The sequence below is a fragment of the Myotis myotis genome, unplaced genomic scaffold (genome assembly GCF_014108235.1).
Source record: "Myotis myotis isolate mMyoMyo1 unplaced genomic scaffold, mMyoMyo1.p scaffold_m19_p_26, whole genome shotgun sequence".
NCBI lineage: Eukaryota > Metazoa > Chordata > Mammalia > Chiroptera > Vespertilionidae > Myotis > Myotis myotis.
Genome location: NW_023416331.1, coordinates 3,499,514 through 3,527,117, shown reverse-complemented (window position 1 = coordinate 3,527,117; position 27,604 = coordinate 3,499,514). Strand labels below are relative to the sequence as shown.

At 64.4% G+C, this 27,604-nt stretch overlaps 1 protein-coding gene across 3 annotated transcripts in view; it reads right to left on the bottom strand.

Annotated features, from left to right (window-relative positions):
• Nucleotides 1-27,604, bottom strand: part of ITPR3 (inositol 1,4,5-trisphosphate receptor type 3) — a 67,505-nt gene that overhangs the window by 8,710 nt on the left and 31,191 nt on the right. For all 3 annotated transcript variants that reach the window (XM_036356666.1, XM_036356664.1, XM_036356665.1), the window contains 38 exons: nt 26,666-26,764; nt 26,371-26,454; nt 24,135-24,281; nt 23,789-23,884; nt 23,193-23,243; nt 22,862-23,004; nt 22,023-22,122; nt 21,717-21,877; nt 21,046-21,187; nt 19,282-19,443; nt 18,697-18,869; nt 17,895-18,014; nt 17,306-17,488; nt 15,924-16,175; nt 15,695-15,839; nt 15,062-15,203; nt 14,192-14,391; nt 13,000-13,129; nt 12,515-12,572; nt 11,470-11,635; nt 10,311-10,475; nt 10,162-10,236; nt 9,662-9,787; nt 8,646-8,768; nt 8,357-8,557; nt 7,017-7,268; nt 6,696-6,821; nt 6,476-6,601; nt 4,800-4,920; nt 4,202-4,392; nt 3,592-3,740; nt 3,328-3,436; nt 3,143-3,233; nt 2,860-3,029; nt 1,413-1,587; nt 1,063-1,247; nt 624-824; nt 376-486 (listed from right to left, as the gene is read on the bottom strand). In XM_036356666.1, the coding sequence (XP_036212559.1) occupies nt 376-486; nt 624-824; nt 1,063-1,247; nt 1,413-1,587; nt 2,860-3,029; nt 3,143-3,233; nt 3,328-3,436; nt 3,592-3,740; nt 4,202-4,392; nt 4,800-4,920; nt 6,476-6,601; nt 6,696-6,821; nt 7,017-7,268; nt 8,357-8,557; nt 8,646-8,768; nt 9,662-9,787; nt 10,162-10,236; nt 10,311-10,475; nt 11,470-11,635; nt 12,515-12,572; nt 13,000-13,129; nt 14,192-14,391; nt 15,062-15,203; nt 15,695-15,839; nt 15,924-16,175; nt 17,306-17,488; nt 17,895-18,014; nt 18,697-18,869; nt 19,282-19,443; nt 21,046-21,187; nt 21,717-21,877; nt 22,023-22,122; nt 22,862-23,004; nt 23,193-23,243; nt 23,789-23,884; nt 24,135-24,281; nt 26,371-26,454; nt 26,666-26,764 (5,451 nt within the window). The remainder of the gene's footprint in view (nt 1-375; nt 487-623; nt 825-1,062; nt 1,248-1,412; nt 1,588-2,859; nt 3,030-3,142; nt 3,234-3,327; nt 3,437-3,591; nt 3,741-4,201; nt 4,393-4,799; nt 4,921-6,475; nt 6,602-6,695; nt 6,822-7,016; nt 7,269-8,356; nt 8,558-8,645; nt 8,769-9,661; nt 9,788-10,161; nt 10,237-10,310; nt 10,476-11,469; nt 11,636-12,514; nt 12,573-12,999; nt 13,130-14,191; nt 14,392-15,061; nt 15,204-15,694; nt 15,840-15,923; nt 16,176-17,305; nt 17,489-17,894; nt 18,015-18,696; nt 18,870-19,281; nt 19,444-21,045; nt 21,188-21,716; nt 21,878-22,022; nt 22,123-22,861; nt 23,005-23,192; nt 23,244-23,788; nt 23,885-24,134; nt 24,282-26,370; nt 26,455-26,665; nt 26,765-27,604) is intronic.

Genomic DNA, 27,604 nt, shown 5'->3' with positions numbered 1-27,604 from the left:
GAGCAGCAGTTCTCAACCTGTGGGTCGCGACCCCTTTGGGGGTCGAACGACCCTTTCACAGGAGTCGCCAAGGCCATTGGAAAACACATATATAATTACATATTGTTTTTGTGATTAATCACTATGCTTTAATTATGTTCAATTTGTAACAATGAAATTGGGGGTCACCACAACATGAGGAACTGTATTAAAGGGTGGCATTAGGAAGGTTGAGAACCACTGTCTAGAGTAAGTGTACATCCGGCATGTTTGCTCACACATTCACTCGTGTGTACAAATAAACAGACACATACTACACACATGCAACCTGCATACGTCACATGCTTGCACATGCACACATCACATGCACACGCACGAGGGCTGCCCGGGCCCCACCTTGAGCTGCAGCACCAGGTCCATCCGGTACTTGCACAGGGGGCTGATGTCGTTGAGAATCAGCGCAGTGATGATGTCGATGCCGTTGGACTCGTGGGTCACGATGCAGGTCTGGCAGGAGCAGGGGGGACGCGGGGCCCAGGCCCTCAGTCCTGCGGTGGCTCAGGAGGCTCGGCCGCTCCCTCGCCAGCCTGCTCCACCCTCCCACGGCCACGCTCACCCGCTGCTGCCGGCGCCCGGCTACTCACCTGGTTCTCGTGGCAGGGGCCCTGGCAGTACTCGGTGAGGGTCTCCAGGGTCTGGATGACGAGCCCCACGTTGTCCTCGTTGATGTAGAGCCCCAGCAGCCCCAGGCCGCCCGTGGTGCTGCCACACATGATGTCCAGGAACTGCAGCGTCTCGCACACCAGGTTGTAGTTGGTCTTGTTGTTCTGACAGCGCAGGAAGTTCTGCAGAGCACAGGTGAGGGGGTGTGGGGCGCCTGGGGGCAGGGGAGGCCGAGGGACTGCTCCTGCCAGCTGCAGGGCTGGGGGCCACCAGCCGCAGAGCACAGGTGAGGGGGTGTGGTGCGGCTAGGGGGCAGGGGGGGGGGGGACTGCTCCTGCCGCAGGGCTGGGGGCCCCCAGCCGCAGAGCAGGGCCGCAGGCTGCCTGCAGGACGGGAAGGGGCGGCGCGGCGGGCGCTCACCTGCAGGTCCCGGTTGTGGTTCTCACACAGCAGCTGCAGGAAGCGCAGGATGGGCTGCATGATGAGCACAGACGTGCCCATCTCGTTGCTCTGCACACGCTCGCCCACCTCGTGCCCCCGGCGCAGGCTGGGGCCCAGCGAGTAGCGGGAGGAGGAGCCGGGCATGGAGAAGGAGGCCACACGGCCTGCGGGGCGAGGCCTGGTGAGGCTGGGCGCTGGCGGGCGGGCCCTCACCCTGGGCTCCCACCCTGAGCCCCCCCGCACATCCTGAGCCTTTATCCCTGTTCCCTCCCCTGAGCCCTCTGACCCCACCAGCCAGCACCCCACTGTGACCCTGGCCCCACCCTGACCTTTGGTGGTGGGGTCTGCTGGCTCCCGGTCCTCGCGGGGCTGGCTGCCCAGGTCGCTCATGTTGACGGCCACCGTGGACTTGGTCTCCTGCTGCGCCCGCTTCATGCGGTCGTGCAGCACCTTGAAGAAGCGCTCGGACTTCTTGTCGCTCGTCATCAGGTTGTAGAAGGATTTCTGGGGGTGGACGGTTAGACGGGGGGGCAGCCTCAGCACTGGGCCCGGCTCTCAGCAGCCCTGGGGAGGCCCCGAGTCCTCTGTCCTGTGCTGCAGGGACAGGGATGGGGCACAGATGGGCCCCAGACACGCCCGAACCAGACTGAGGCTGGGGAGCCAGCGCCAGCCCTGCACCTGCCGGTGGGGCTGTAAGTGCTGTCACTGATGCTGGAGGCTGGCGCTGGCCCCTGACCACCGTCTGCGTCTGCCCTTGGCCTTCATCTGTGCCCACAGCAGCCAGGGGTCCCCGGACATCTATGTCACTTCCCTCCTCTGCTCAAAACGCTGCAGCGGCCCCTCAGTGCCCAGGCGGCCAGGCGACAGCCTACCACCTCTCTGACCCCAGGCCCCGCCGCTCACGCCGCCTCCACCTCTTCCAGCCACAGCAGCCACTTCCTATTCACGACCTTCGTGCCAGCTGCCTGCTCTGCCCGGTCACCCTGCCCACTGTCCAGAGCTCACCTCCGCGCCTTCCCCGCACTCCCTCTAAGATGCCCTGCCTGGCTGACCCCCGCCCAGCACGCCCTCCTGTCAGGTAGAGATTAGTCATTGGCTGTTGCCTCACGGGGGTGTAAGTGCCAAGAGCACAGGGGTTGTCTCTTTTGCTCACTGCCCGGCACAGAGGGCCCTCCGTGCACTCACTGAAAGAACGAGTGGGGATAAAGCTGCAGAGCGGCTTTGGGGAGGAGGCAGGCCTCCAGCTGGGCGCCAAGGGCTGAGGAGGATGTAGAAGAGGAAGAGAGGCCTGAGCCGAGGTGAGAGGCAAGAAAGTGGGCCTAACGCAGGGCAGGCGGTGGGACACAGGCGCAGGCCTGGCTGGAGCAGAGCAAGGCGGGTGTGGATAGAAACGTGGCCACACGGCCGACCGGCGTGGCTCAGTGGCTGAGCGTCGACCTATGGACCAGTAGGTCACGGTTCCATTCCCGGTCAGGGCACATGCCTGGGTTGTGGGTTCGATTCCCAGTGTTGGGCATGCAGGAGGCAGCCAATCCATGATTCTCATCATTGATGTTTCTATCTCTCTCTCCCTCTCCCTTCCTCTCAGAAATCAATAAAAATATACTTTAAAAAAGAAAAGTGGGCATGTGACAGTGTGGGAGGTAGAGCTGCCCCCCGGCGCCCTGCCCGGCAGCGAAGCCCCCGTGGCCTCAGCGTCTTGGCATGCTGTGCCCTCCTGCGTGGGAGGCCCCGCCCACGGGTGGCGAGGGCCTGGCCCCGCACCCCCCTCCGCACCTGGATCTCGGTGTTGCCGCCGTCCAGCAGGCGGATGGCCAGGCCGATGCTCTCCTGGAAGACCTTCTCGTTCTTGGTGCTGGTGATGAGGTCACACACCAGCTTGGTGGCCCCCTCCTTGTCCAGCCGGCACTGGGTGGCCGCGATGGCTGACCAGTCCTGGTCCAGGCCTGGCGTGGGGGGACTCACTTGAGGGGAGGTGAACGGGGTGGGAGGGCGGAAGGGAGGGCCCAGGGCCTGGGCAGACGGGCCACCGGGGGCACAGCGGGGAGGCAGTACTGACCGACGCCCATGGGGTCCGGGAGGTCCCCCCGCGAGCTGGACTTGCGGTTCTGGAGGTAGTTTTGCAGCAGCATCTTGCGTAGCTGGTTGCCCTGGGGGAAGGAGCGAGGCCCACAGTGCACTTCGCACCCTCCCATTGGTGGCCCCACAGTCCCGCCCTGCCGCCTGGCCGCCGCCGGCACTCACCCGGTCCCCGTACTTGGCCTTCTTCAGCAGCATCTGCTGCAGCGTCCGCAGCACCTTGACGCACAGCTTCTCCTCCGACTGCATGAGGTCCTTGGTGTGCTGGATCAGCCTGCGGGCGGGGGGCACACGGGCAGCCCCGCTGTCTCCCTCCGGACACCCCCGGCCCCCTCCCGGCGGGAACAGCCCAGCCTCCCACCCGTGGGCCCTCTAGTCCCTGCTGGGCCCCTCCCTGCCTCGGCTGCTGCCCCCGACCGCGCCCCTCACTTGGACAGGAAGCCCCCGCTCTCGCAGCGCTGGTAGGCCTCGCTGCCCTCCAGGAAGAGCAGCTCGGGCCAGTGCAGGACGTCCACCAGCACGGACAGCTCGGCCTGCACCAGGGGCTTCAGGCGCTCCTCCAGGGCCGTGATGATGTCCTGGGTGGGCGGGCAGGGTCACCACCACGGGAGATGCAGGAGGCCCGGGCCCCAGAGGTGCCGGAAGCTTCACCGCCATCCCCACCCCCCACCAAGCAGCCCCACGACTGCCCCACACGGGCCCCGCACAGAGGATGCCGTCTGTCTGCTCAGAGCCCCTGGCTGGGAGCTACGGGCCCTCCTCTAGCTCTGTGACCTTGGGCCACCCCCTGCCCTCTCGGAGCCTGTCTCCTGCCGTGGAGGAATTACAGGCCAACAAGACAGTGGACAGGTGCACGGCCTGAGCGGACAGGTGCTGCCAGGACTGTGCAGGGTCCTGACCTGCGTGAGCACCGACCCCACCGGCGGGCCCTGGGCTCTCCCTGCAGTGAGCAGCCCCCGAGGGGGGCGCGGGCGGCACAGGAAGGGGTGCTCCTCCAGCACCGCCCTCCCCAACCACTCCCGCGGCCGCCCACACCCACCTGCAGTTTCTCGATGATGTTCTTGTAGTCCCACTGGTTGGCCGTGGGGGTGACGCGCGGGAAGGCCCGCGTGGACGCCTTGTAGTTGGAAGCGTTCCTCTGGGCAGCAGCCACACAGCTGGCGCCACTGCTGAGCAGCAAGCTGATGTGGGCATCCAGGTCCATGGGCAGCGAGATGCCCCGGCCCTTGGCTGGGGGGAGAGGTGGGAGGCTGAGCCAGCCGGGGGCGCAGAGCCAGGGCTGCCTGCTGGGGAGCAAGGTGAACCACCCCGGGGCTCTGGGTGCAGGGACCCCCACACTGGCCCCACTTGGATGAGGTGCCCTCTTCTGTTTGGGTAAAAGAGGGGGTTTCTGTCTCTTTAATTCCACCTTAGATTCCTGCCCCTCCCCTGCCCACTCTCCCTAACCACCAACAGGCCTCCCCCCTCCCTGTGAGGACGGCCACCCAGCCTTCTCCTCCAGGACGGACTCGGGAAGAACACCTTCTCCCACTCCACCGTGCCAGTCAGACACCCAGAAGGACTTACTGAGAAGCGCCTGGGAGCAGGGGACGGGTGTCTACTGTGGGCAGGCACCCGGGGCGCCGGAGGGCACTCACCCACCATGGCCAGGGTCCGGATGCAGGCCTCCACCGAGCCCTTGTGCTGCTGCTGCAGCCACGGGCACTCGAGCAGCCGCGTGGTGGACTGCAGCAGCTGCACCACGATCGTCTGGTGTGTCTGCGAGAAGCAACGCCCGCTGCAGCCGCCCACCTCCACCCTGGGCAGCCACGCCCGGGCACCAGAGCCCCTGAGACCAGCACGACCCTGGGCTCTGTGCCAGTGGGAAGAGGCACCCCCTTCCTCGCAGTGCAGACTGCCCACTGCCCACTCCCCCAGGTCCACATCTGGCCTTGCAGCCGTTGTTGACACTTTTCTTCCTTTAGAAATCTTTTTAAATAAATTAATGCTGTGAAAAGCTGACATGTTTGTCTGGTTTAAAGGTAATAAAAAGGCACACTTTGAGAAGTCTCTCCCTCCCTCCGACCCCACAGCTCCACTCGCCCCACTCTGCCTGGGGCCAGTGAGGGGCAGGAGACACTGATACTAATGCCAGAGAGGTCCTGGGGCCCAGACACGGTGTCCAAGGACACCACCCTCGCTGTGAGTGGGGCCAGCAGTTTTCTGGCCACCCTCAGCGGCACTGCCCGCTGCGTCTACCCCTCCACCCGTGGGCAGGCCCTTTCACTGGCTTCCTTCCGGGGTTCCTCTGTAACTCAGGGGTGTGGCAGCCCCTTCCTCCAAGGAGCCCGGCCCCTCCATTCCAGGGCTCTGGGCTGTGAAGTCTGGGCATCGGCTGGGGCCGGGGCTCAGTGGAGAGAAAGCGTGTGCACTGGCCTGTCTACCTATCCCGTTAGGGACACCACGGTCCACGCCAGCTCGCTGTCAGTCTCCCGCCCCCAGCTCTGGCTCTGCCGCCCACTGTGGGAAGCGTGCCATCTGCCTCCGGTGGGTGAGGCCGTGCAGCCAGGCGTCCCTGGCACCCAGCACCCATCGCCCCAAGTGAGTGAGGAAGTCCTGCTCTACGGAAAGTCCCCACTTCAGTCCTGAGCACAGAAACTGTGCAGCCATAATGTTCACTGTAGAACATGGTCACAGTAACGTAAATGTTTGCTGTTTGAAACGGGTAACTTGGGGGAAATTGGTTACCAGCGTAGCCCAGTGGTCGGCAAACTCATTAGTCAACAGAGCCAAGTATCAACAGTACAACGATTGAAATTTCTTTTGAGAGCCAAATTTTTTAAACTTAAACTATATAGGTAGGTACATTGTTATTAACTTAATCAGGGTGCTCCTAAGCTGGCCTTTGCTAACAACGTCCTCAGTCTGATTGAGGTACGTTCACTGAGGTTGACCCCTTCCAACTCTCCCATCCACTCGTCTTGTATGCTTGTTTCTCTATCTCCTTTCGCTCATCCTCTCTATATGTCCAAACCATCTCAACACACCTTTCTCAGTCCTCGACACTACATCCTCTTTCACTCCACAACGTTCCCCAAAATTAACTTAATAAACTTTACTTAGAGTTTTAAGTCAACTTCGCACTGTATGTGCACACCTGCAACGTAGCATTTTGTGGAAGAGCCACACTCAAGGGGCCAAAGAGCCGCATGTGGCTCGCGAGCCGCGGTTTGCCGACCACTGGCGTAGACAATACCCTTGTACAGCCTCTCTGCACGACAGGCCAATATAAGCACGTGTGCTGAGCCCTCCCCACGCGGGGCGGCGCGCTCACCTGCAGGGAGGTGCTGTTCTCGGAGAACGGGGAGCTGAAGAAGGCGCTGACGGTGTCCAGCACCACGCTCAGCACGTACTTCTCCAGGGTGGGGTCGGCCAGGCGCCTCTCCCGCTTACTGCACACCTGGGCGCAGAGAGAGGCCCGCGTCCCACACGGCCCTCCACGGCCCCCCGGGAAGGCCGGGCCCACCCCCCGCAGGCCGCGCCCCGCGACAGACCCGAGCCATGTCCAGGGTGAAGTTCTCGAAGAGCGTCCAGATGTGGTTGCTGGTGTAGATCTCCTTCATCTCCACCTCGGTGTCCACGTAGCAGTGGTTCACGAAGTTCACGTAGGCCATCTTCACCTGGGCGGCGGCGGGAGGTCAGGCGACACCCCATTTTCTGCCCACGTCCCCCGACCCTCCCACGCTTCCCTCCTGTCCGCTGCCACTTCCTTCGTCTTCCGGGGCTCCAAGGCTGTCGGCCCGGCGCCAGCACCCGTCCCTGCGGCCGCCCTGCCCCCGCGCCCTCCCCGGCAGCTCCCGCGTGGACGCAGCCACCTCCGTGATGCAGTCCTCGTGGGTCACCACGGACACCACGTCCTCCAGGGGCAGCAGGGAGGTGCACTTGATCTCCGTGTAGACGTTCTTGCCCTCGGCGCAGGCGGCCAGCAGGTCCACCAGGGAGATGTGGTACATGAGCGGGCTGTGGTCCTCCACGCCGTCCCGGGCGGCCTTCATCATGTCCAGCAGGTGGGCCAGCGAGGCCTTGTCGTTGTAGAACACGACCACGTCATCCCCTGCATTGGTCAGCTGCAGGTGGGCAGGGGGGAGTGTGTCGGAACCCTCGGTCCAGCGGGCCTGGAGCCACCCCCTCCTGCACTAACTTGACACTCAGGAAGCCCTCCCTGGCCATCAGGGACACTGAACCCTGGGCCCAGAAAACTCCCCCTCTTCCACTGGGAAGACACCCCACTTGGGCTGGTCTCAGAGGCGCCTCCTCCAGGAAGCCCTTTGTAATCCCACCCAGCCCAGCTCATGCCTCTCTCCCGTGTTCCCACGGCGTGTGATGTAAACCGTCGAGGGCACATGCTACGTCCCCTCGTGTGAGCGATTACGTTGCCCACAGTAAGGCACCAGCACGACACAGCACACCCAGCACACGCGTGTCCTTCGCAAGTTCCCTGAGCGCACGCCACTGTGGCTCCTCTCCCCGGCCCGGCCCGCGCTGGACGAAGCCCGATGGGGGCGGCCCCCACCCTCCATGCCTTCAGCCATCAGGTGCGTACGGAGTGCCTACTGTGTGCCACACGCTGGGGCCTGGCAATGAGCGCAAAGGACATGGTCCGTGTCCCCCACCCCAGAGTCCATGTCCCCACCCCCAAACTTACTCCACTGACTCCCCGGGGACACAAGGTCCTCGGCACACGGGCGCGTGAGGACTCGTAAGTCAACGATAAGAAATGACAGTGTCGCCCTAGCCGCTGTGGCTCAGTGGATAGAGCGTCGGCCTGCGGACTGAAAGGTCCCAGGTTCGAATCCGGTCAAGGGCATGTACCTTGGTTGTGGGCACATCCCCAGTAGGGAGTGTGCAGTAAGCAGCTGATCGATGTTTCTCTCTCATCTGTGTTTCTAACTCTCTATCCCTCTCCCTTCCTCTCTGTAAAAAATCAATAAAATATATTTTAAAAAAAAAAAAAAAAAAAAGAAATGACAGTGTCTGCGTTCAGGCCCGTTGTCTGAGTTCTCCTGGCCCCGCCTGAGCCCTGCTCCGCCTGCCTCTGCGGCCCCTCCACACCCAGCACCCAGAGCTCCTTCCGTGGCCGCCCACGTCTCTGTCCTGCCATCTGAGCCCCTCTCCGTGGCCACCCCGAGCCCCACGAGCCCCGGGCCCCCCTCACCTCAGTCATGATCATGTCCTGGCACTTCTTGACGTACTTGCCCTCGGCCTTGATGACGGTGTGCAGGAAGTCCAGGTACTGCACGTGGCGCCCGTGCGTGGCCAGCAGGTGCACGAAGTGCTGCAGCACCGGCTCGCTGACCTCCGAGCACAGCTGGTAGTTGTTCAGGAAGATGTGCTGCATGGTCTCTGCCTCCAGGAGCTGGGCGCAGGCGTCGTCAGAGGTCAGAGCGGGTCCCGGCCGCCGCCCGCCCGCCGCCCCGCCGGCCCGCGCCCGCCCCGCCCCTCACCCCGGGCGTGAGGAAGAGGTGCAGGTGCTTGTGCAGCAGGGCCTGGTTGCCGGGGTTCCCCGCACAGAACTTCTGCAGGAACTGGTGTGTGTAGCGCAGGATCTCCATCATCTTGGCATCGCCCTGGGCACAGAGAGAAGAGGGTGCTGGGTGCTCACAGGAGGACAGGTGGGGGTGGGTCAGGGCTTGGGTTCAAGGTGAAAGCTGGGGCTCCAGGTCAGGATATGGCAATGTGAGGAGCAGAGGGTGAGAGGAGGCTGGAGTGGGGGAGCAAGAGTAAGGGGTCAAGGTCAGGAGAACACTGGGATGATGTCAGGGTCAAGAGTCAGGGTGAGGCTTGAGACATATCAACACCAAGGCCAGCCCAGCTGGCGTGGCTCAGTGGTTGAGCATCGACCTATGAACCAGGAGGTCATGGTTCGACTCCTGGTCAGGGCACATGCCTGGGCTGTGGGCTTGATCCCCAGTGTGGGGCGTGCAGGAGACAGCTGATCAATTATTCTCTCTCATCATCGATGTTTCTCTTTCTCTCTTCCTCTCTCTCTCTCCCCCTTCCTCCCTGAAGTCAATAAAAATATATATTTTTTAAAAGATCAAGGTCGGCCAAGGTGAGGGGTGGAAAGGTCAAAGACTGAGATGGGGCCAAGTTTGGAATCAGGGGCGGGAGGGGGGGGTGGTAGGGGGAGGAGCCAAAGTCAGGAGCAGGGTGAGGCTGAGTTGACATTATGGGTCAGGGAGAGGCTGAGGGTCAAAAGTTAAGATGAAGCTGAAATGATCAGGATTAGACCAAAGAAGAAGACAGAAGGTGGGGTCAGGGTCAAGAATCAGAGTGAGGCTGGGGTCAAATCAAGTCAAAATGGAACAGGATGAGGGCAGAGGGTCAAAGGTTGAGATGCTATTGAGGGGTCAGGTGTGTCGGGGACAGGTCAGGGTGAGTACAGTGAGGTCAGCACTGGGGATTAGTGGTTTGGGCTGGGTCGGGGTTCAGGGTGAAGCTGGGCGGAAGTTGGGGTCACCTTGTCGTAGGGGATCTGCAGCAGGTCCAGCATGACCTTGTGGGCATCCATGTTCTTGAGCAGCCGCTGCTGCTTCTTCCTCATCTGCTCCCCGACGCCGCACATCTTGTTCAGCCGCTCCAGGATCTGGGGGGAGGGGCGTGAGCCAGGGCCCCTCCCTCCCACAGGCCTCCCCTCCCCCGGCCACCACAGCTGGTCCCAGTACACGTCGGGGACAGGAAGGGAAGGAGCCGCGGCCACTGACTCAGGTCATGGAAACAAGGCAGGGGACTCACACCCAACCCCACCCGTGAAATGCGAGAACGCTGTGACTGCAGTGGAATTTCATGACATTCCTCCAGCTCCGAACAGTCCCATCTGGACCTTGGCGGGCTGTTTTTAACGGGAGGGGAAAGCTGGAAGACATCTACCATGAGGGCCGGTGGCCGGCAGAGCTGGGAGGCGGAGGGCCGGCCCCCGGGCTCCAGGGCCACAGACCCTTCCCTGGGACCCGCACTCACGCCCTTGACGATCTGGTAGTTCTCACTGCTCTTCTCCCCCGGCGGCGGCAGGAAGCCTTCCTCGTCCGTGGGCCGCTGGGGGCACAGGGTGGGGTCAGCCCGGCCCAGCCTCCCAGGGCCCTGGCCCCACTCTCCGCAGCCCCGCTCACCTCCTTCTTGTCTTTGGCGGTGCCCGCCTCCACCTCCTCGCCCTTGCCGCTGCCCTTCTTGTCCACCCACAGCTCCGACTTCTCCACCATGGTCCGCAGCCGGTCCAGCTCCGCCTTAATGACCTTGTAGTTCTCCACGTCCTGTGCGGAGATCAGCAGCTGCACCTGGGGGGGGGGGGGGGGGGGGCGCGGCTCTGCCTGTGAGACGGCAGCCCAGGTCCACTGCCCCACAGACACCCTGTCCCGTCCTGTGGCTCTGCCTGTGAGACTGCAGCCCAGGTCCACTGCCCCACAGACACCCTGTCCCGTCCTGTGGCTCTGCCTGTGAGACAGCGGCCCAGGTCCACTGCCCCACAGACACCCTGTCCCGTCCTGTTCAGGCTTCTGCTGCTGGCGTCTCCGCTCCACCATCATTCCCCTCCACGTTTATAAGCCCACCGCCTCCGAGAAGCCTCCCCGATGGCTGCAGCCCCTGCACGCCCTGCGTGAGCTGCCTCATCCCTGGCTTCAGTCACTCGCTGCCTCTCGTCCCTCGGCTGCGGCCTGTCACTTGTTCACTAGGACCCTGACCAGGGCAGGGCAGGGCGGGGCGTACTGGCATCACTGAGTGCTGCTCCCTCCCCGCTCCCCACTCGGGGTCAGTGGGTGAGGGAGGAAGGCCCCTGGCCCCAACCCACCCCTTCAGTAAAACAGGCGTGGACAGTGACCACGTTGCCAGCGCTGCTGCCAGAATTCCGTAAACGCAAGGCCAACACCCAGGGCTGGTACACAGCAAGCACTTGTTAAATGCCAGCCCCATTCCACAGGGAGCCGCAGAAACCACACGTCACAGTAACGAAGCCCTGTGAGGGCTGACTGCGTGCCAGCCTGATGTGAAACACTTAGCAAAGGCGCACGAGATAGAGCTCGCCAGCTGCCAAGGGCGTCACATCCTAGGAAGTGACAGCCCGTGAGCCAGGCTGAGGAGAGATGCAAGTACCCAAGACGTAAGGAGCTCAGCAAGGCCGAGAACCCCAAGCGTGCTGTGAGCACCTCTTCCATCACCGCTAACCCCCAGTGCCCAGCGCAGGCGGCGCGTGGCCAGGGCAGCCTGCCTGCTCGGTGCAGGTGGTCCTCCCCCTCCCCCGCTCCCTGAGGGCCGGGCTGAGCGGGGCCGCACCTGCTTGAAGGTGTGCATGGCCTCCTGGCGCTGGCTGAAGTGCTTGAAGAGCAGCTGCAGGGCCCCCGAGACGAGCGGCGGGTAGTCGTGCATGGTGAGGTGGATGAGCACGCGCAGGAACGTGCGGCCGCCCTCGTCGTCCACCTCCAGCATGCTGCTCGTCTTCCTGCGGCAGCGTGGGCACGGCTGGCTCGCTCCTGGCCACCCATTGGGCGACCCAGCGCCCAGTGCAATATTTGCTAAAACTACTGATATTTTCTCACCACAGGCCCCCCCGCCCGCCCACCCAGGTCCCACAGGGCTCCCCCTGATGGAGCCGGAAGCAGAGCTTCGAGGGGATTCGTGGACGGAAGCCGGGGCCTTGAACACGGACGGGGAAAACATCTTTATCAACCTCTAACCAAAATGCAGCTCTTCCTTCAATGAGGAAAAATGAGCAGCACTTGTGACGCTGGCATCAATAGAGCCCGGGTGTTCTCCCGTCACCCTGGAGCATCGGCACCCGCCGCTGCTGGAGGAAGGGTGCCCGTCTCCCGCAGGGCTCGTCACCTAACGCTGCCTAAGGCGCCCAGAGCCAGGCCGAGGTCGCTGGCACACACATTTCTTCTCCTCGGTGTTTTGATGACTGCATCTCATGCCACTAGCTTCCTCTGTCATCTCACGTGCTTTACGTTATGAATTTATAAATGCCGCCTCAGAGGGCCCAAAGGCTTCTCGAGACACAAGGTGTGGCACAGAAATGGGTGAGCCCCACTCCTGGGCGACCCTTCCCACTCCAGCCTCTGCAGCGGCGGGGGGAGCAACGTCCCTCCTGGCCCGTCCTGGTGCAGGGGCGCAAAAGCCCTCGGGGAGCAGGGCCATGACCACACTGTCGCCTGTCACCGGGGTTGGGCAGACAAGGGAGGGTCAGGGCAGAAAGCCAGGGGATGACAGAGGGGGGCCCGGCCTGGCCGTGGGAAATGCAGTCCATCCCTGGGGTCTCAGGCCTGCGTTGCTATCACCTACCCAACCCACACACAACCCCCCACTTCACCCCTGGCCTTACCCCACTCCAAACATGGCCTCCGCCTGCTCCCCGATGCGATCCAGGTTCATGTTGGCAGCTGTGGGGAGCAAGAGGGGGAGACGGGGCAGGTGGGTGCCAGGTGCAGGAAAGATGGAGAACACAGGGGTGAGGGAGAGGGAGACACCCAACCACCCCCTGCTACACCTGGTTGGGCAGCAGCCCCTCTGCCTGCCGCCCCCGCCCCCCCACCCCGGGGGGAGGTGAAACCATCCAGGGAACGGGCTGTGCAGCCCACGTCCCACAGGGATGAGCAGAGTCCTGGGCCGGGGGTCTTGGTCTGGCTCAGGTCCTGACTGGCTATGATCGGGGCACATTCCTGCCCCTCTGTGGGCCTCATTTAAGGAATGAAGGGAATGGTTCCTGACCTTTCCCTCACTGTGGCAATTAAGTGAGACTATGGGGACGGAAGGCCTTTGCAGGTTGGGAAACAGGGAGATGTGGACGGGGGAGGCCGGTGGGCTCACTGGTGGAGTCGAAGGCGGGGGCTGTGCCGTCGGCCCCGCTGTCCTGCATGGGAAACACCTCCACAAACTCCTTCTTGAAGACGGACAGCAGGTAGGAGATGCGGTAATCCAGGCGGACGTTGAGGATGAACTGGAGGAGGGGAGAGGTGGGGTGAGGACTGGGCTGAGACAGGAAGCCAGTCCTGCTCCTGGGGCCCTGGGGGTGACAGGCACCCAAATGAGCTCCAGCAATCGGGGGCTCAGCACAGTTCTTTGGGGGTATCACGGGACATCACAACCAAAACAATCAAGACCCTGCTCCCCAGGGAGGTTCAGGGCGCCCTCTCCCCATTTCCTAAAACTCCTCTCAGAATGAGACAAAACCCCCAAAACCACTTAGCCTCTCCCCCAAGCCGGACGCTAACAGGAAGGGGAATGGAGCTCCCCAGGTCCGAAGGCCACCTCGTGTCCTCACACCCTGCCCTGCCAATGGACCCTAAGTCTCCCGGGGCGGGTGGGGAAACTGGGGACTGTGAGGCCAGAGGTCACTGTGGGGTGGGGGTGAGGACACAGTTTGCACACATCCAACTGCCTGCATCCTCGGGGGGTGCAGAGCGTCTGGCCACACCCCAGGACTCAGAGCCCCTCCTTTGACTCCCCTGAGCAGGTCCTGCCCACACTGGGTCGCCCTGAAGGTCGCTGCATTTCCCTTCCCATCCTCTGGGAGCACCAAGGCAAACGCAAGGGTCCTCCCTCCTCAAGGCCCTGCCAGCCCCCTCCCCAGTGCTGCTGGGTGTCTCAGAGGAGACGCAAGGAGGGAAGACTGTCTGCCCGCCAGGAAGCTGGCTCCCCAATCTCTAGCTCCGCTTCAAAACCTGTGTGACATGGAAAAGCCCCTCCCCGTCCTTTCCCCACCTGTACAGGGGGGCGGAGCCAGAATCCCCGGGAGGGCTGTCACAGCCCGGACTGTGGCCCCACCTCCAGTGTTCCGGTCCCAAGTCTGGGGCAGGGCCCATGAACCTGAGTTTCTAAGTCCCCAGGGGGTGTCGGGGGGCTGATACTGCCGGTCCCAGGACCACACTGTGAGGGCCCTGGCTGTACAGCGACCCTCGTGCGACACTGATCTAAGGGGAATCACCCACCCACCTCCCCACACCGCCCACCCTCCTGCCCATTCCCACACCACCCACCGCTCCCGCCCGCCCGCGGGCACCTGCAGGATCTCCAGGATCTTCAGCTTGGTCTCCATCACCACGATGTCCTCATTCTCCTCGAACTTGCTTCTGTCCAGCGGCTCCGCGGCCCCGGCCTCGGCAGGCAGGCTGGGGGCTCCGAAGACGGACTGCTTGCGGTTCAGCACCATGGTGGACATCATGTGGCCCACGCCCTGGATGGACCGCCGCACGTTCTTGCCTGAGGCGTGGGGAACAGAGGGGCTCACCGAGGGTGCACGCAGCCACCCACACCCCCCACTTGTCTGACTCATCTCCATCAGCTGCAGGGCAAAGCCCCGCAAGGAAGGGGCCAGGCCAACCCAGGAGGGTCCCTGGGGGAGGTGAGCTTGAAGCCCAATCGGGGAAAAGGGAGGGCCAGGCAAGGTGAGGAGTGGGGAGACCAGCGAGAACTCTCAGGTGGCATCGTGAGCTGCTACAGGGCACGGGGCGGAGGCCGCAGAGAGCACTAAGAGCCAGGTGCCCGTCTCTGTGCACTGTTAAGCCGAGTTTATGCCACCTGGGGGTGTCCCTAGGGGCAGGGCTGTGGCTCGTCCCTCAGGCTGCCCCCTCGCTCCTCACACTCCCCAGTGTCAGGACTGTGTCCTCCTCGGACAGGGAGCTCCCCAGGCAGGGCCCGTGTCTCCCCTCCTCCCTCAAGACAAAGCTGCATGGGGTCTCCACAGCCCAGGGCAGGGGGCCCTGCTGGCCCAGCCTAGGGTGAAGGGATTGGGCCGAAAGACACTCCCTCACAGCAGAGCCAGGAGGCGGGCTGCACGAGGAGGGGGTGGTTGATCGGAGAGGATTTCTGGTGCTAAGAAGAGAAGGAGGCACTGAGGGTGGGCACGGGTGGCTCGATGGGTAGAGCTCACCGGCCGAGTCATCGTAGCCCTGCAGCATGGCGGGCGGGCCCTGCACGCAGTCGATGATGCTGAGCAGCGTGCGTGTGAGCCGCAGCAGCTCGCTGAAGCTGTAGAAGCCGAAGTAGATGAGATTGTGCGCCAGGCTGACCACCTGCGGAGAGGGGCGGGGCGGTGAGTGCGGGCGGGGCCTGAGCGCGGTGGGCGTGTCCATGGCATGATGGGCGGGGCCTCGGGACAGGCGGGACAGCTAGGGGAAGCCAGGGCTCTGGTGGTGTAATGGGGTCAGGTTCCTCTGCGGCTGTGGGGCTGCCTGGAGGTGGAACCAAGGGTCCCAGACAAGGGCCGCCCGGCCCCAGTGGGTTACTAGGAAGAGAGGCCTGCAAAGGAGGCTACTGTGGGGGAGACAGGGCAGAAATGCAGGCAGTGGGGGTGGCTCCGGGCAGTGGCCTGTGACCAGCCCAGGCTGATGAGGGGAGGGGCCTGGGGGCAGCAGCCCCCCCAGGTCAGGAGAAGCCTCCCTCCTGGGGAGGCTCAGCCGTCTGTGCCCCTGCCTGCTGGGCTGCTGAGGGAAGTGAGGCAGGGACCCACCGCCCAGCCCTGGCGCATCGAGCCCAGTGCCCAGCAAGCGGGACTCCCGCCCACCTCGAAGGTGAGCTTGTTCTTGTCCTCGTTGGCGAAGGGCACGGCCTCGCCGACCACGTTGTTGAGGTAGTCCTCCACGAACTCCATGGTGCTGGCGAACTTGTTCTTCTTGTCATCTCGGGCGGCGTTGAGGTTGGAGTCATAGCTGGGGGTGGGGGCAGTGAGGCTGAGGGTCCCTGAGGTCCGCCCACCCCGCCGTGCCCGGCCGGCCCTGCCCCACCCCTCTCACTCCTTGATGGTGATGGCCGTGGGGATCTCGGTCCAGAGGCGGGCAAACTTGACAGGCGTGACCAGCTCCTGGGGGTCGCGGTCCACGTGCACGTGCAGCATCAGGTGGCAGAAGGAGGCGCGCAGGTCAAAGGGCAGCATCTCGTCGGCCATGCACAGGAAGATCAGGTCGACGCCCAGCTGCTGGGAGATCTCGTGGATGGCCAGGTACTGCCGGTCCAGGCACATGCGGGCAAAGAGCTTCAGCTGGTACCTGCGTGCAGGGGGCATGGTGAGGGCCTGGCAGGGGGCTAGCGAGGGCTGCTGGCAGGGCCTGGGTTTGAGGGACGCATGAGAAAGTGGCAAAGGGGCTTGGGCTCCACCATGCACCGGCCATTGTCACAGAAAGGGCACATTCTGAGCGAGAGGAGATGGACAATGCCTGGACTTATGGGTGTTTGCAAATCTCTCCCAACTGGCTAAGGATGCAAGCGCTTTCTGGCTCAGCCAGGACAGGTGCTGAGAGCAAGGCTGGGATGTGGCAGGAGAGCGTGAGGAACCAGCCTCGGGCAGGGTGAGGGCAGGACTGGGGGTGGGGTGGTTGTAGGAGGTGGCATCACGCCCTCTGCTTGGTCCTCAGCCCTGCCTTACCTGCCATGGGCTCCGTGCTCACCCCACAGCTCTGTACCCTCGGGCAGGTTCCTTTACCTCTCTGGCCTGTCTCCTGAACTTCACCAAGGGTGAGGGTAGTCCCTGCCCCACAGGGGCCTTGAGGTTTGGGTGAGTGATGGGTGAAGGGCTTGGAGCAGTGCCTGGTGGACAGGGAACGTCTGATACGTTACGCACTCTCCTTGGTTTTAAAACGTGTGTGGAGGCAGGTTTGGGTTCCTTCCAGGCCTGTCACTGAGCTGAGCCTGGCCTCGGGGTCCCCCAGTGCTGCTCGGGCAGGCAGAGGGGGGAGGCCCCGCGGAGGCTGCGGGAGCTCTCCCCCTGCAGGGCGGGCTGCGGCCTCCTGAGGCGGCCACGGGGCACAGAGCACGGGGGAGGGTGGGCTGCGGCCTCTGAGGCGGCCACGGGGCACAGGGCACGGGGGAGGGCAGGCTGCGGCCTCTGAGGCGGCCACAGGGCACAGAGCATGGGGGGGGAGGAGGGGGCTGCGGCCTCTGAGGCGGCCACGGGGCACAGGGCATGGGGGGGAGGAGGGGGCTGCGGCCTCTGAGGCGGCCACGGGGCACAGGGCACGGGGGAGGGTGGGCTGCGGCCTCTGAGGCGGCCACGGGGCACAGGGCACGGGGGAGGGCAGGCTGCGGCCTCTGAGGCGGCCACGGGGCACAGAGCACGGGGGAGGGCAGGCTGCGGCCTCTGAGGCGGCCACGGGGCACAGCGCACGGGGAGGGCGGGCACCTGTAGTAGCTGAGCACGTTCTCGTCGTGGGCGTTGCCGGCCCGCGCCTCCTGGGCCAGCTGCCTCACGCTCTTCTCGTGGTGCTCGTTGTTCTTGTCGGTCCAGGTGAGCCACACCTCCTCCTCCGAGTACTCGATGGTCAGGTACTCGTGGGCCTGGGCCATCTCCTTCACGGGCCGAAGCCTGCAGACACGGCCCGCCATCACCCACGGGACTCCACCCAGAGCCCGCCCTGAGGGCCTGGCCGCACCGTCCTCCCCCCTGGGGCTTGCCCAGAGCCAGCCAGGCTCCCAGGCTGCCTGCCGTGGGGACCCACGTCCAGCTGGAACCCCAAACAAACCGTGAGCTTCTTGAGGACAGGGCCTTGGCTCCTTCTTGTGCCCCCTTACCCTTCCCCCCTGCCCCCCCCGCACCAGCACAGAGCTGGGCACACAGCAGGCACTGGGTACACTGGGTACATGTCTGCGGAGAGCACTGGGTGCCAGCTCCAGCCTGAACCCAGCTGGGCCCCAGCTCTGAGGCGGCCGGGAGCCAGGCAGGGTGCCAGCTGGGTGGGACGCCGTGGACGGGGGACATCGCGCCTGCTCACTCGGTCTGGATGAGGATGTCGCTGTTCTTGGGGTCCAGCACACACTTGCAGATGAGCTCCTGGGTGACGGGGATGGCGATGTGGTTGGACACACACAGGTCGGAGAGGTAGTCCAAGAACCTGGGGTGACAGCAGGGGTGGGAGCACTCAGAGCAGCTCCCCTTCCCCAGTGGCTGCACAGGCTCCCTCCCCAGAGCTTGGAGATGTGCTGCCAGAGACAGCCCTGCGTGGGGCGGGGGTGGAGGAGTGGGGGGGACGCTAGTGGGGTCCAGGGAGTCAGGATAAAGGAGGTGCAAGGACAGAAGTGATATTCAAAATACTTAACTGACTCAACACAGGCACTGACTTAGCAACTGGAGGAGGGTCTGAGGGCCTCGGGCTGCCCCAGACGGCAACCCTCTTGTAGCCAGACTGGGCCCAATTAGGAAGGGACCCTGGAAGGGGCTGGGACGCCAAGGCCTCAGTGAGGAGGCAATTTACCAACACGGGCAGGAGCATGTCAGTGTTTTAACAACCAGCAGAGGCCAACTTTCTACCCTGGACAGGGGTGGAGGAAGAAGAGAGTGGGGGCAGCAGGGAGGGCGGGCCCACCGGGGCTGGGCAGGGGTGAGGGGTGGAGGGAGGGGGGCAGTGAGGAGGGCAGCTGACCTGGGCTGGGCAGGGGTGAGGGTTGGAGGGAGGGGGGAGCGGGAAGGGCGGCTGACCTGGGCTGGGCAAGGGTGAGGGGTGGAGGGAGGGGGGCAGTGGGGAGGGCAGGCCCACCTGGGCTGGGCAGGGGTGAGGGGTGGAGGGGGGTGCCGACCTGGGCTCCCGGTTCTTGCGCACCAGGCTGACGAAGGTCTCCACCTCGGTCTTGGTGATGTGCTTCTCCAGGAGCTTGCGGTTGTTGTGCAGCAGGGCGGTGATGGTGTCCTCGGCCAGGATGTCGTAGCCGATCTGGGACTGCATCATCCCAAACTGCTTGGCGATGTGCTCCTGCGGGGCGGACGGGCTGGGGGTCAGGGGTGCAGCTCTGCTCCAGAGCACTGCCCAGACCCCGAGACAGGGCCCAACACTGGCAGGGGCCCCCGACCCCAGGAGAGGAAGCCCACACTGGGCAGGAGCAGGGGTTCTACAACAGTTACTGGGTGCGCGGTCTGTCCCTCCCAGGGTCAGGCCTCCGCGAGGGAGGGGCCTTGTCCGGCAGGACCAGTACATCATGTGGGCCCGCAAAGTGGAACCGCAGGACCCCTGTTCAAACTTAAGAATCTCACGACGGCAACAGAGCATTAAACCCAGCGCAAGGCCCTTCTGAGCAGCCAGGTCACCGGCCAGGAAGCCAGCCTGCTGTCTGGGTCCCTGTCCAGCCCCCAGGGGGCGGGGGGGCCGCGGGGCGGGCCAGCGGCACCTGGTTCTTGCGGTAGTCCTCCTGGGAGTGCCGCAGCACCCGGTAGCAGAGGCGGAACATGTGCTGGTAGGGGGCGTTCTTCTGGTCCGACAGCTCCTCCAGCCGCACCAGGGGGCCCTCCCCGCCCTTGTCGCGGAAGGGAGCCTTCAGAATGCCAAAGATCTGGGGGAGCAGAGAGCGTGAGGAGGCATCTCCCACACCTGCCTGTACCCCTAATTACCCAGGAACCCTAAGCCCCAACTGCCCCTGCCCCAAAGCCACCCCACATTCACCCGCAGCTGATTCTAAGATGAACTAAAATATGTATTTTTTAAAAATTGATTTCAGAGAGGAAGGGAGAGGAAGAGAGAGAAGCATCGATGATGAGAGAGAATCATTGATCGGTTGCCCCCTGCAGTGGGGACCGAGCCTGAAACCTGGGCATGTGCCCTGACCGGGAATTGAACCCTGACCTCCTGGTTCATAGGTCAAACCTCAGCCTCTGAGCCACGCCAATTGGATGCAGATTGGGTACGTTACTAACTTTCTTAGGCGTGATAACAGCCCTGGGCCCTTATTCTCAGGAGGTGCGAGCTGAAACTTTAGGGGGGGGGTGCCCCGCTTTGGAACGCGAGCGTGGGCGTGGGACGGACGCTGAGGCGCAGCGCCACCTGCAGCCCAGCTGGCAATGGCCGCAGGTGCCTGCCGGCAGTGCGCGGGCCGTGTTCTCGTCACTATTCTTGCAATACTGTCTCAATATTTGAAAACTTTCATAATAAAAGCTTAGAAAAAAAAAGTTAAGCACAAGTTCTGGACCCCGCATCCTGAGCTCCGCCTGCCCTGCTGCGGGCTGGCTGCTGCTCCTGTGAGCCCTGTCTCCCTAGGACATGGGTAGTAACAGGCCCTCGGGCTAAGGGGATCACATGAGCCAGTGCACGCAGGGCACATGGTAAGTGCTCACTAAATAGAGTTTTTATTAAAGGGGGTGACAAGGAACAGCAGGGGGATTGCAGCTCAACTGGAGGTGGGAAAGGGCAAACTTAAAAGGCCGAGCCCTGGCTGGTGTGCTCAGTGGTTAGTGTCAGCCTGGGAACCAAAGGATCTAGGGTTCGATTCCGGGTCAAAGGCATATATCTGGGTTGCAGGTTCCATCCCCTGTCCCGGTAGGGGCACATGAAGGAGGCAGCCAATCCATGTATCTCTCACATTAATTTCTATGTTTCTCTTTCTCCTCCCACCTCTCTCCCCTCTTCCCTCCCTCCTTTCCACTCTCTCAAAAAATCAATGGAAAAAAATACCCTCAGGTGAAGACTAACAAAACAAAACAAAAAACAAACAAAAAAGGGTCCCCTGCCCTCCCCCAGGTCTGTGCCCCTGGCTCCCGGCTCCCCTCCCCCCAACAGGTCTGCGTCCCTGGCTCCCCTCCCCACCCAAGTCTGCACCCCTCGCTCCAGTCCCCCCACAGGTCTGCGCCCCTGGCTCCAGTCCCCCCCCCAGGTCTGCGCCCCTGGCTCCCCCCCCCAGGTCTGCGCCCCTGGCTTCCCTCCCCACCCAAGTCTGCGCCCCTCGCTCCAGTCCCCCCACAGGTCTGCGCCCCTGGCTCCCCTCCCCCCTCCAGGTCTGTGCCCCTGGCTCCCCTCCCCCCTCCCCAGGTCTGCGCCCCTGGCTCCCTGTCCCCCCTCCCCAGGTCTGTGCCCCTGGCTCCCTGCCCCCCCTCCCCAGGTCTGTGCCCCTGGCTCCCCCTCCCCCCCCAGGTCTGCACCACAGGCCGTGGTGGTCGCCCACCTGCTTGAGGATGTTCTGCTCCCGCATCAGCTTCTGCCGCTCCCGGTTGGGCTTGGTGACCATGATGTCCAGGACATTCTGCCCGTTGTTGGGGACGTCGCTGACAAAGAACACCAGGTCCTCCAGCAGCTGGATGACGAACCTTCACCAAGGGCATGGAGACGGCACGAGTGAGGTGCCCGCCGGGGAAAGCTCCCGGACCCACCCAGCCCGTGCTCCCCCCCCTCCGTGGGCAGCCAGCGCTCCCCCACACACAGCTCTCCAAAGCACAAAGCCCATCCACTTCCCTGCCCGCTTCACCCTGACCTGCTCTCAAACACCCCTCACCCCCCACCTGCCCCAAGACTAAGCTGCGCATCCACACCCATCTGAAGGGACAGCAGGGCACCGGCGGGCGTCTGGCGCCAGGGGCTCTGCATTTCCATCTGCCACCTACTAGCTGTGTGACCTGGACAGTCTCTCCACCCGACCCTCAGGCCCATCATCAAACCAGGGCCGGTTCCGGGAGTACGTGAGCAGCGAGGCGGGCGGCCGGCCAGCGCGCGGGTCAGTCCTCACCTCCGCCTCCCCCGCCCCTGCCCCGCCGCCGGCTCCTGGGTGGCTGCTGGGTTCACCAACAGCAGAACTGGAAGACGGCCCCTGGGGAACCTCGGGAGCCTCCCCGCGCCCACCTGCGGTCGTTCTGGCTGATGAAGCCCTCGTTCAGCTTCTCCACGGCGCTGGCCAGCATGGAGCTGGCATCGTTGGCAAAGTCCAGGTCTCGGATCTCAGACACGGGAACCGACACGATGGCAAAGGCCTCCTTGTCCTCCTTCGTGGGGCAGGTGCCCAGCTGCAGGGACAGAAGTCAGCCAGGGCACTCAGGGGCAAGCCTGGGTCTCAGCCCCGGCCCCGGCCCCGGCCCCAGCCCCAACCCCAGCCCCGGCCCCAGCCCCAACCCCGGCCCCGGCCCCAGCCCCAGCCCCAGGCGGCCCCACCATGAGCCGGATGGGCCGCTCCTCCTCCACGTCGATGGGCACGTTGGTGCTCTGGATCCACGTGTTGGTGCAGAGGTGCCGCAGCCGCACATACGAGTTCCTGCAGGAAGGACCGAGTGTACACAGCACGCCCGGCGTCTGCCCCCCAGCCCCACGCTTCCCATCTCCCCGCTGACCACACGGGCCTGGGTGGGTCCCCTCCAGGTGAGGAGCCAGAGGAGGCTTGTGCTAACGCTGCACGGACCCAGGCCCCCGGCCTCGCCCACGCCCACGCCCACACCCAGAGCTCCACGCCAAGGCTTGTCCACTTGGGACCAGAATTCATTGGACAAATGAGGCTGCGAGGCCATGTGTCCCGTGTAGCGTCAACATGCTGCTGTCACCGCGGAAAGCCATGGCTTTATGAAACGTGATGACCTTTCTGAAGTAAAAGGTGGTCTGAACCTCCAACAGCACCTGCCCGAGAGCCGCAGCCAAGGGCACGGCCTGCGGTGCCTCAGTTTGTCCCCTCACCCGCGCTGGTGATGGGCACACTATATCCCGCTGGACAGGGCATGTGCTTGAGGGCCCTACGAGGGCTAACGCCTGACTGACACCAGGGAGTCTCCTGATGTGACTTATGTCCTAGAATCTCAGGGTTGGGGCCTTACAGTCAGGGGGCCCCACCCCACCCCACCCCCCCCCACCCCCCGCCCAGACCCACTGGAGAGAAGGCATTTCGATAGAGCAGCGCCCAGGGCCGGCACACGACAAGCATCCAGGGGTGGGGAGCTGCCTACATGGCTCAGAGCTCAGTCCCAGAGGGACAGTGAGGCCACAGGCACGTGGCGCCTACCCACCGGGGCACGAAGGAGTCCGTTTTCTGCAGCGTGGTGGGGTCCAGCTCAAAGAGCGAGGCGATGTCGTTGCCGTGGGGCACAGCCACCAGGCGGTACTTGATTTTCTCCCCAGCGTTCCGACGGCCTGGGCGGCCCTGCACTCCCTGGGTGAAGACCCCAACTCAGACAGGAGCCCCTCCCTCTTCTCAGGCCCCATGGAACCACCACCTCCCACCGGAGAGGCCTGCCCTCTCCAGCCCACCTCCCGGGGTTCAAGGGCCCCCTGCCCGCCCACCCCCAGGGCGATGCACACCACTCTCCCCCCAGCCCGGAGCCCTGCGTCCATCCTCACCGCTCCTGCTGCCTTGGGGTCAGAGGCATCACCCTTGTAGCTGGGGTTCTCCTAGAAAGAGAAACAAGTCGGGGAGCTCTTAGACACCCCGCTATACCACGTGACACCCCCCCCACACACACACACACCCCGAGACAAAGTTCATATATGTCCCCCAGGGGTGCCCACCTCAGCCCCGAAACCCATGACTCCTGGAGAAGGCGCCAATGGGAGCCCCCAGGCCTGCCCTCCACGGCCCCTCCAGAGCCACACGATGAACACACACACTCACACACACATGCACATGCACACTCACACGCACACACACACACACACTCACACACACACACACAATACCCAGTCCACACAAGCCTGTGCAACACGGACAGACGCGGATGCCGGGAAGTTCGCTCCCTATGGTAGCCCAGCTCCTGGCACTGGGCAGGGCAGTCATTCTTACAGACCCATTTACAGTCACACAGTTATTTGCTATTTGTTAAATAAGCGCCTGAGTGCAGAGAAGCAGGGTCCAGACACGTGTCTGCGTGTGGCGTGCACCAGGCACACAAGCCCGCAAGCACCAGCCTGGGCTCCCAGATGCCGCTGCCCCCACTCACCTCAGCAGCCAGGTAGTTGCCCGTTGCCAGGTGCTTGAAGCGGTACAGGCCGTTCCAGTGGCCAGCGCCTCCACGGCAGGGGTCGTGGTGGACCACCTGGGGTGCAGGGTGAGGCGGGTGAGCTACCCGCAGGGGGTGCTCCGGGGAGGCAGGGGCAGGCAGGGCACTGGAGGCCTGCGGAGCTCTGGGCAGGAGCTCCTGGGCCTGTCCTGGCCCCTTGGCCGTGTAGGGGCTCAGAGGAGGGGCAGGGACCACCTTCCCGTCCCCCCCTCCACCCAGTGATGGAGGAAGAGAGAGGGTGGAGCCAGATCTGGAGAGACCTGGGGGCCAGGGGCAGGGCTCTGACCTCCACCTCCCAGAGGGCGTTGGAGCTGGTGGCCGAGGTGGCGGACTGGCGCAGCGTGGTGCGCAGGAACACCTGCAGCTTGCCCTTGTACTCGTCGCACGTCAGGAACTTCTCCTGCTCCGCGTGGAACAGCCGCACCACGTCCCCCTGCAGGCGGGGGGTGGGCTCAGGAGGGACCAGGGCCTCCCCCACAGGCGCTGCCGGCGGGGCCCCATTTGCTCCTTCCAGAGCCAGCAGCAGAGGGCGGCCAGGACCCTCAGCCAGACCCCAAGTTCAGAGCCCCCTCAGCTGGGGCAGACACGCTCCTGCCCAGCGCCCGCCCAGCCTTCCGTGTTCACACCTGGATCGCGCCTCCCGTCAGTACCCCTGGCCTCCACGGGCCAATCCCGAGTCTCCCCTCCGTGAAGGCAGGAGGGGAGGCCCGCCTGGCGGCATCTCTCCCGGCCCTCCCCGCCCAGCTCTCGGGGCCTCGCGCCCATCCCTCCGCTCCCCGCTGAGTGGCTGTGGTGCAGGGACCGGGGCCTGTTCATCGCCACAGCTTTGCACACCGAGACCAAGTTTGGCTCCTGGCTCCGCTTTACGAACTGTGTGACCTGAGTAAGTCCCTAACATCTGAGCCTCACTTTCCTCTTCTGTAAAATGGGAACGCCGTGACCTCCTTGCAGAATGTATGATTCTAGTTTGTATGACGAGGTACCACCACACTCTTACCACGTGCCAGCTGCTGTGTGAGTCCTTTGCATGACCTTCTCACCACTCCATGCCCTAGCCCTCCGGCGCACATTACCCCGTCCTACAGGCGCAGAAACTCAGGCACAGAGGCGGTGCATGCCTGTCGATGGTCACGTAGCCAGTGACAGATGGGGCATGAACCCGTGCCCTCGCCTCTCCACCTCACTCCCCCGCGGGTATGTCGCCCAGCAGGCCCTCAGGGCACGGCCGTTATCACTGATGGCATATCCGCCCCTACACTGCGCCGGACACAAGTTCTCACATCTGGGGAGTGAACGCCTGAGCGGGCGAATGAAGGAATGAAGGGATACACACAGACTGGCCCCGTTACTATGGCAGAACCCGGTGGCTTCCGTATCCAGGCAGTGCAGGGCGACAGCAAACACGGGGTGGCTCTGTTAGCTCAGGTCTCACTTCCGAGTCGCCTGGAGTCTGACATCGGAGCCGTGAGCCACGGCAGGCTCACCCCACCACTCGGGCAGCACCTCGGGGGTCAGCCCAGTGAGTGTCCTTTTCTAAGCGTTACACAGATGGGAAGCTGGAATGTGTAATCAGGGAAGGCTTCCGGGAAGAGGTGGCACATGGGCTGAGCCTTGATTGATGTGTGGATGACGTGCAGGTTTAAGAGAGGGAAAGGCACAGAGCAAGGGTAGATGGGAAACAGCCTGGGAGATGGGAGGGAGGAGGAGGGTGCGGCAGCCTGAGGGGGCAGGAAGGTCTGACAGAGCAGCCTGGCTGGCGGAGGGGGCAAAGGGAGCATCGCAGGCTTCTGAGCAGGGTCGCATGCAGCCAACACAGGCGGCCTCCTGATGTAGCCGCTGGAGGGCCTGTCACCTGTCTCTTTAGCAGTGTCACGGCCAGGTGTACCGGCTGATTCCCCCAGCGGGGAGCCCCACCCTCGCTGCTACCCCTAACTCTGCCCTCACACACTGCCTGCACCCAGGGGGCTGCTCTGTGCCCTGCAGCCCGAGGAGCCTCTGAACCCTCCTCCTTCCTCCCCGCGTCTGGTTGTCAGGGTTTCTCCAACGGCCTCCCCACCTCCTCCACCCTCTGCTCTGGTCCCTCCCAAAGTCTTTCCCGGTCCGTTGCCCCCCACCAAGGCTCGTCTTCTCCCGGCCTGTCAACCCTGATGTCCTAGCGCCCACACCAGCTGGTCTAGAACCACGGCAGGGGACAGGGGCCTGGCCCAGATCCACGGAGCAGGCATGGGGGGGACGGGACAGAGGCTCAAAGGATCTGGCCCACCCCAATGTGGGGGACAGGGACCCCAGGCTACTGACACCCCCTTAGCAAGAGAGCAAACTGAGGCCAGCCAGGACTTGGAGAGTGGAGAGGGGGTTGTGAGGCCAGAGATGAGAAGGGGAGGTATAGATGGGCAGGTGGGCAGGCCTCTGTGGGGTGAAGGGAGGCTGGAGGGGCTGCAGAGCCCCAGCAGGGGGCACGTGGAGGGGAGGGTCGGGGGGAGGGGGGACCTGTGGGGCAGCGGTGGGGGCCCCGTCCTTACCCCTTTCAACACCTCATCCAGGTGGTCGCGGAACTGCATGAACAGGTTGATCTTCCAGCTGGTGTTGCAGTTCACAGAGTTGACCTGGGGAAGGGTGGAGACCGTGACGGCAGGCAGACCCCTGCCTCTAGGGAGAGGGCCAGCATTGAGGGCCGAGAGCGTGAGGGGAGGGCCAGCCCCGCACAGGCCCCCAGCCTGGGGCTGCCAGCCTGGGCGGTGGATAACGGGGGCCATGCTGGGAGACAGGCGGGAGGGGTCACCTCTCCCCGAGTGGCCGGCCCCCCACGCCACTCACCTCCTTGCAGCCGGCATTGTCGCTGAGCTCGTAATTGCTGGCATGCAGGGGCTGCCCCGCGTTGACGGGGTTGAGGATCACCTTGTCCCCCACGACCACCTGTGGGGACAGGCGGAGCCGGTGAGGGCGGGAAGGGCAGGCCTCCTGGCTCTGGCCTCGTTTGCCCCTCTGAGAACTGGACATGCCCTCCCCCGGCCCCCAGAGCTGAGGCCTGCGCCTCCCCCAGCCCCAGCCCCGAGCCCCAGCCCCAGCCCCCGCCCCAGCCCCGCCCTGAGCCCGCAGCCCCCGCCCCAGCCCCAGCCCTGAGCCCCCAGCCCCAGCCCCAGCCCCAGCCCCAGCCCCGAGCCCCAGCCCCAGCCCCGAGCCCCAGCCCCAACCCCAGCCCCAGCCCCAGCCCTGAGCCCCCAGCCCCCGCCCCAGCCCCAGCCCTGAGCCCGCAGCCCCCGCCCCAGCCCCAGCCCTGAGCCACCAGTCCCCGCCCCAGCCCCAGCCCTGAGCCCGCAGCCCCCGCCCCAGCCCCAGCCCTGAGCCCCCAGCCCCCGCCCCAGCCCCAGCCCTGAGCCCCCAGCCCCAGCCCCCGCCCCAGCCCTGAGCCCCCAGCCCCCGCCCCAGCCCCAGCCCCAGCCCTGAGCCCCCAGCCCCCGCCCCAGCCCCAGCCCTGAGCCCGCAGCCCCCGCCCCAGCCTCAGCCCTGAGCCCCCAGCCCCCGCCCCAGCCCCAGCCCTGAGCCCCCAGCCCCCGCCCCAGCCCCAGCCCCAAGCCCCCAGCCCCAGCCCCAGCCCCGAGCCCCGAGCCCCAGCCCCAGCCCCAGCCCCGAGTCCCCAGCCCCAGCCCCAGCCCCCAGCCCCAGCCCCGAGCCCCCAGCCCCAGCCCCAGCCCGAGCCCCCAGCCCCAGCCCCAGCCCCAGCCCCAGCCCCGAGGCCCCAGCCCCAGCCCCGAG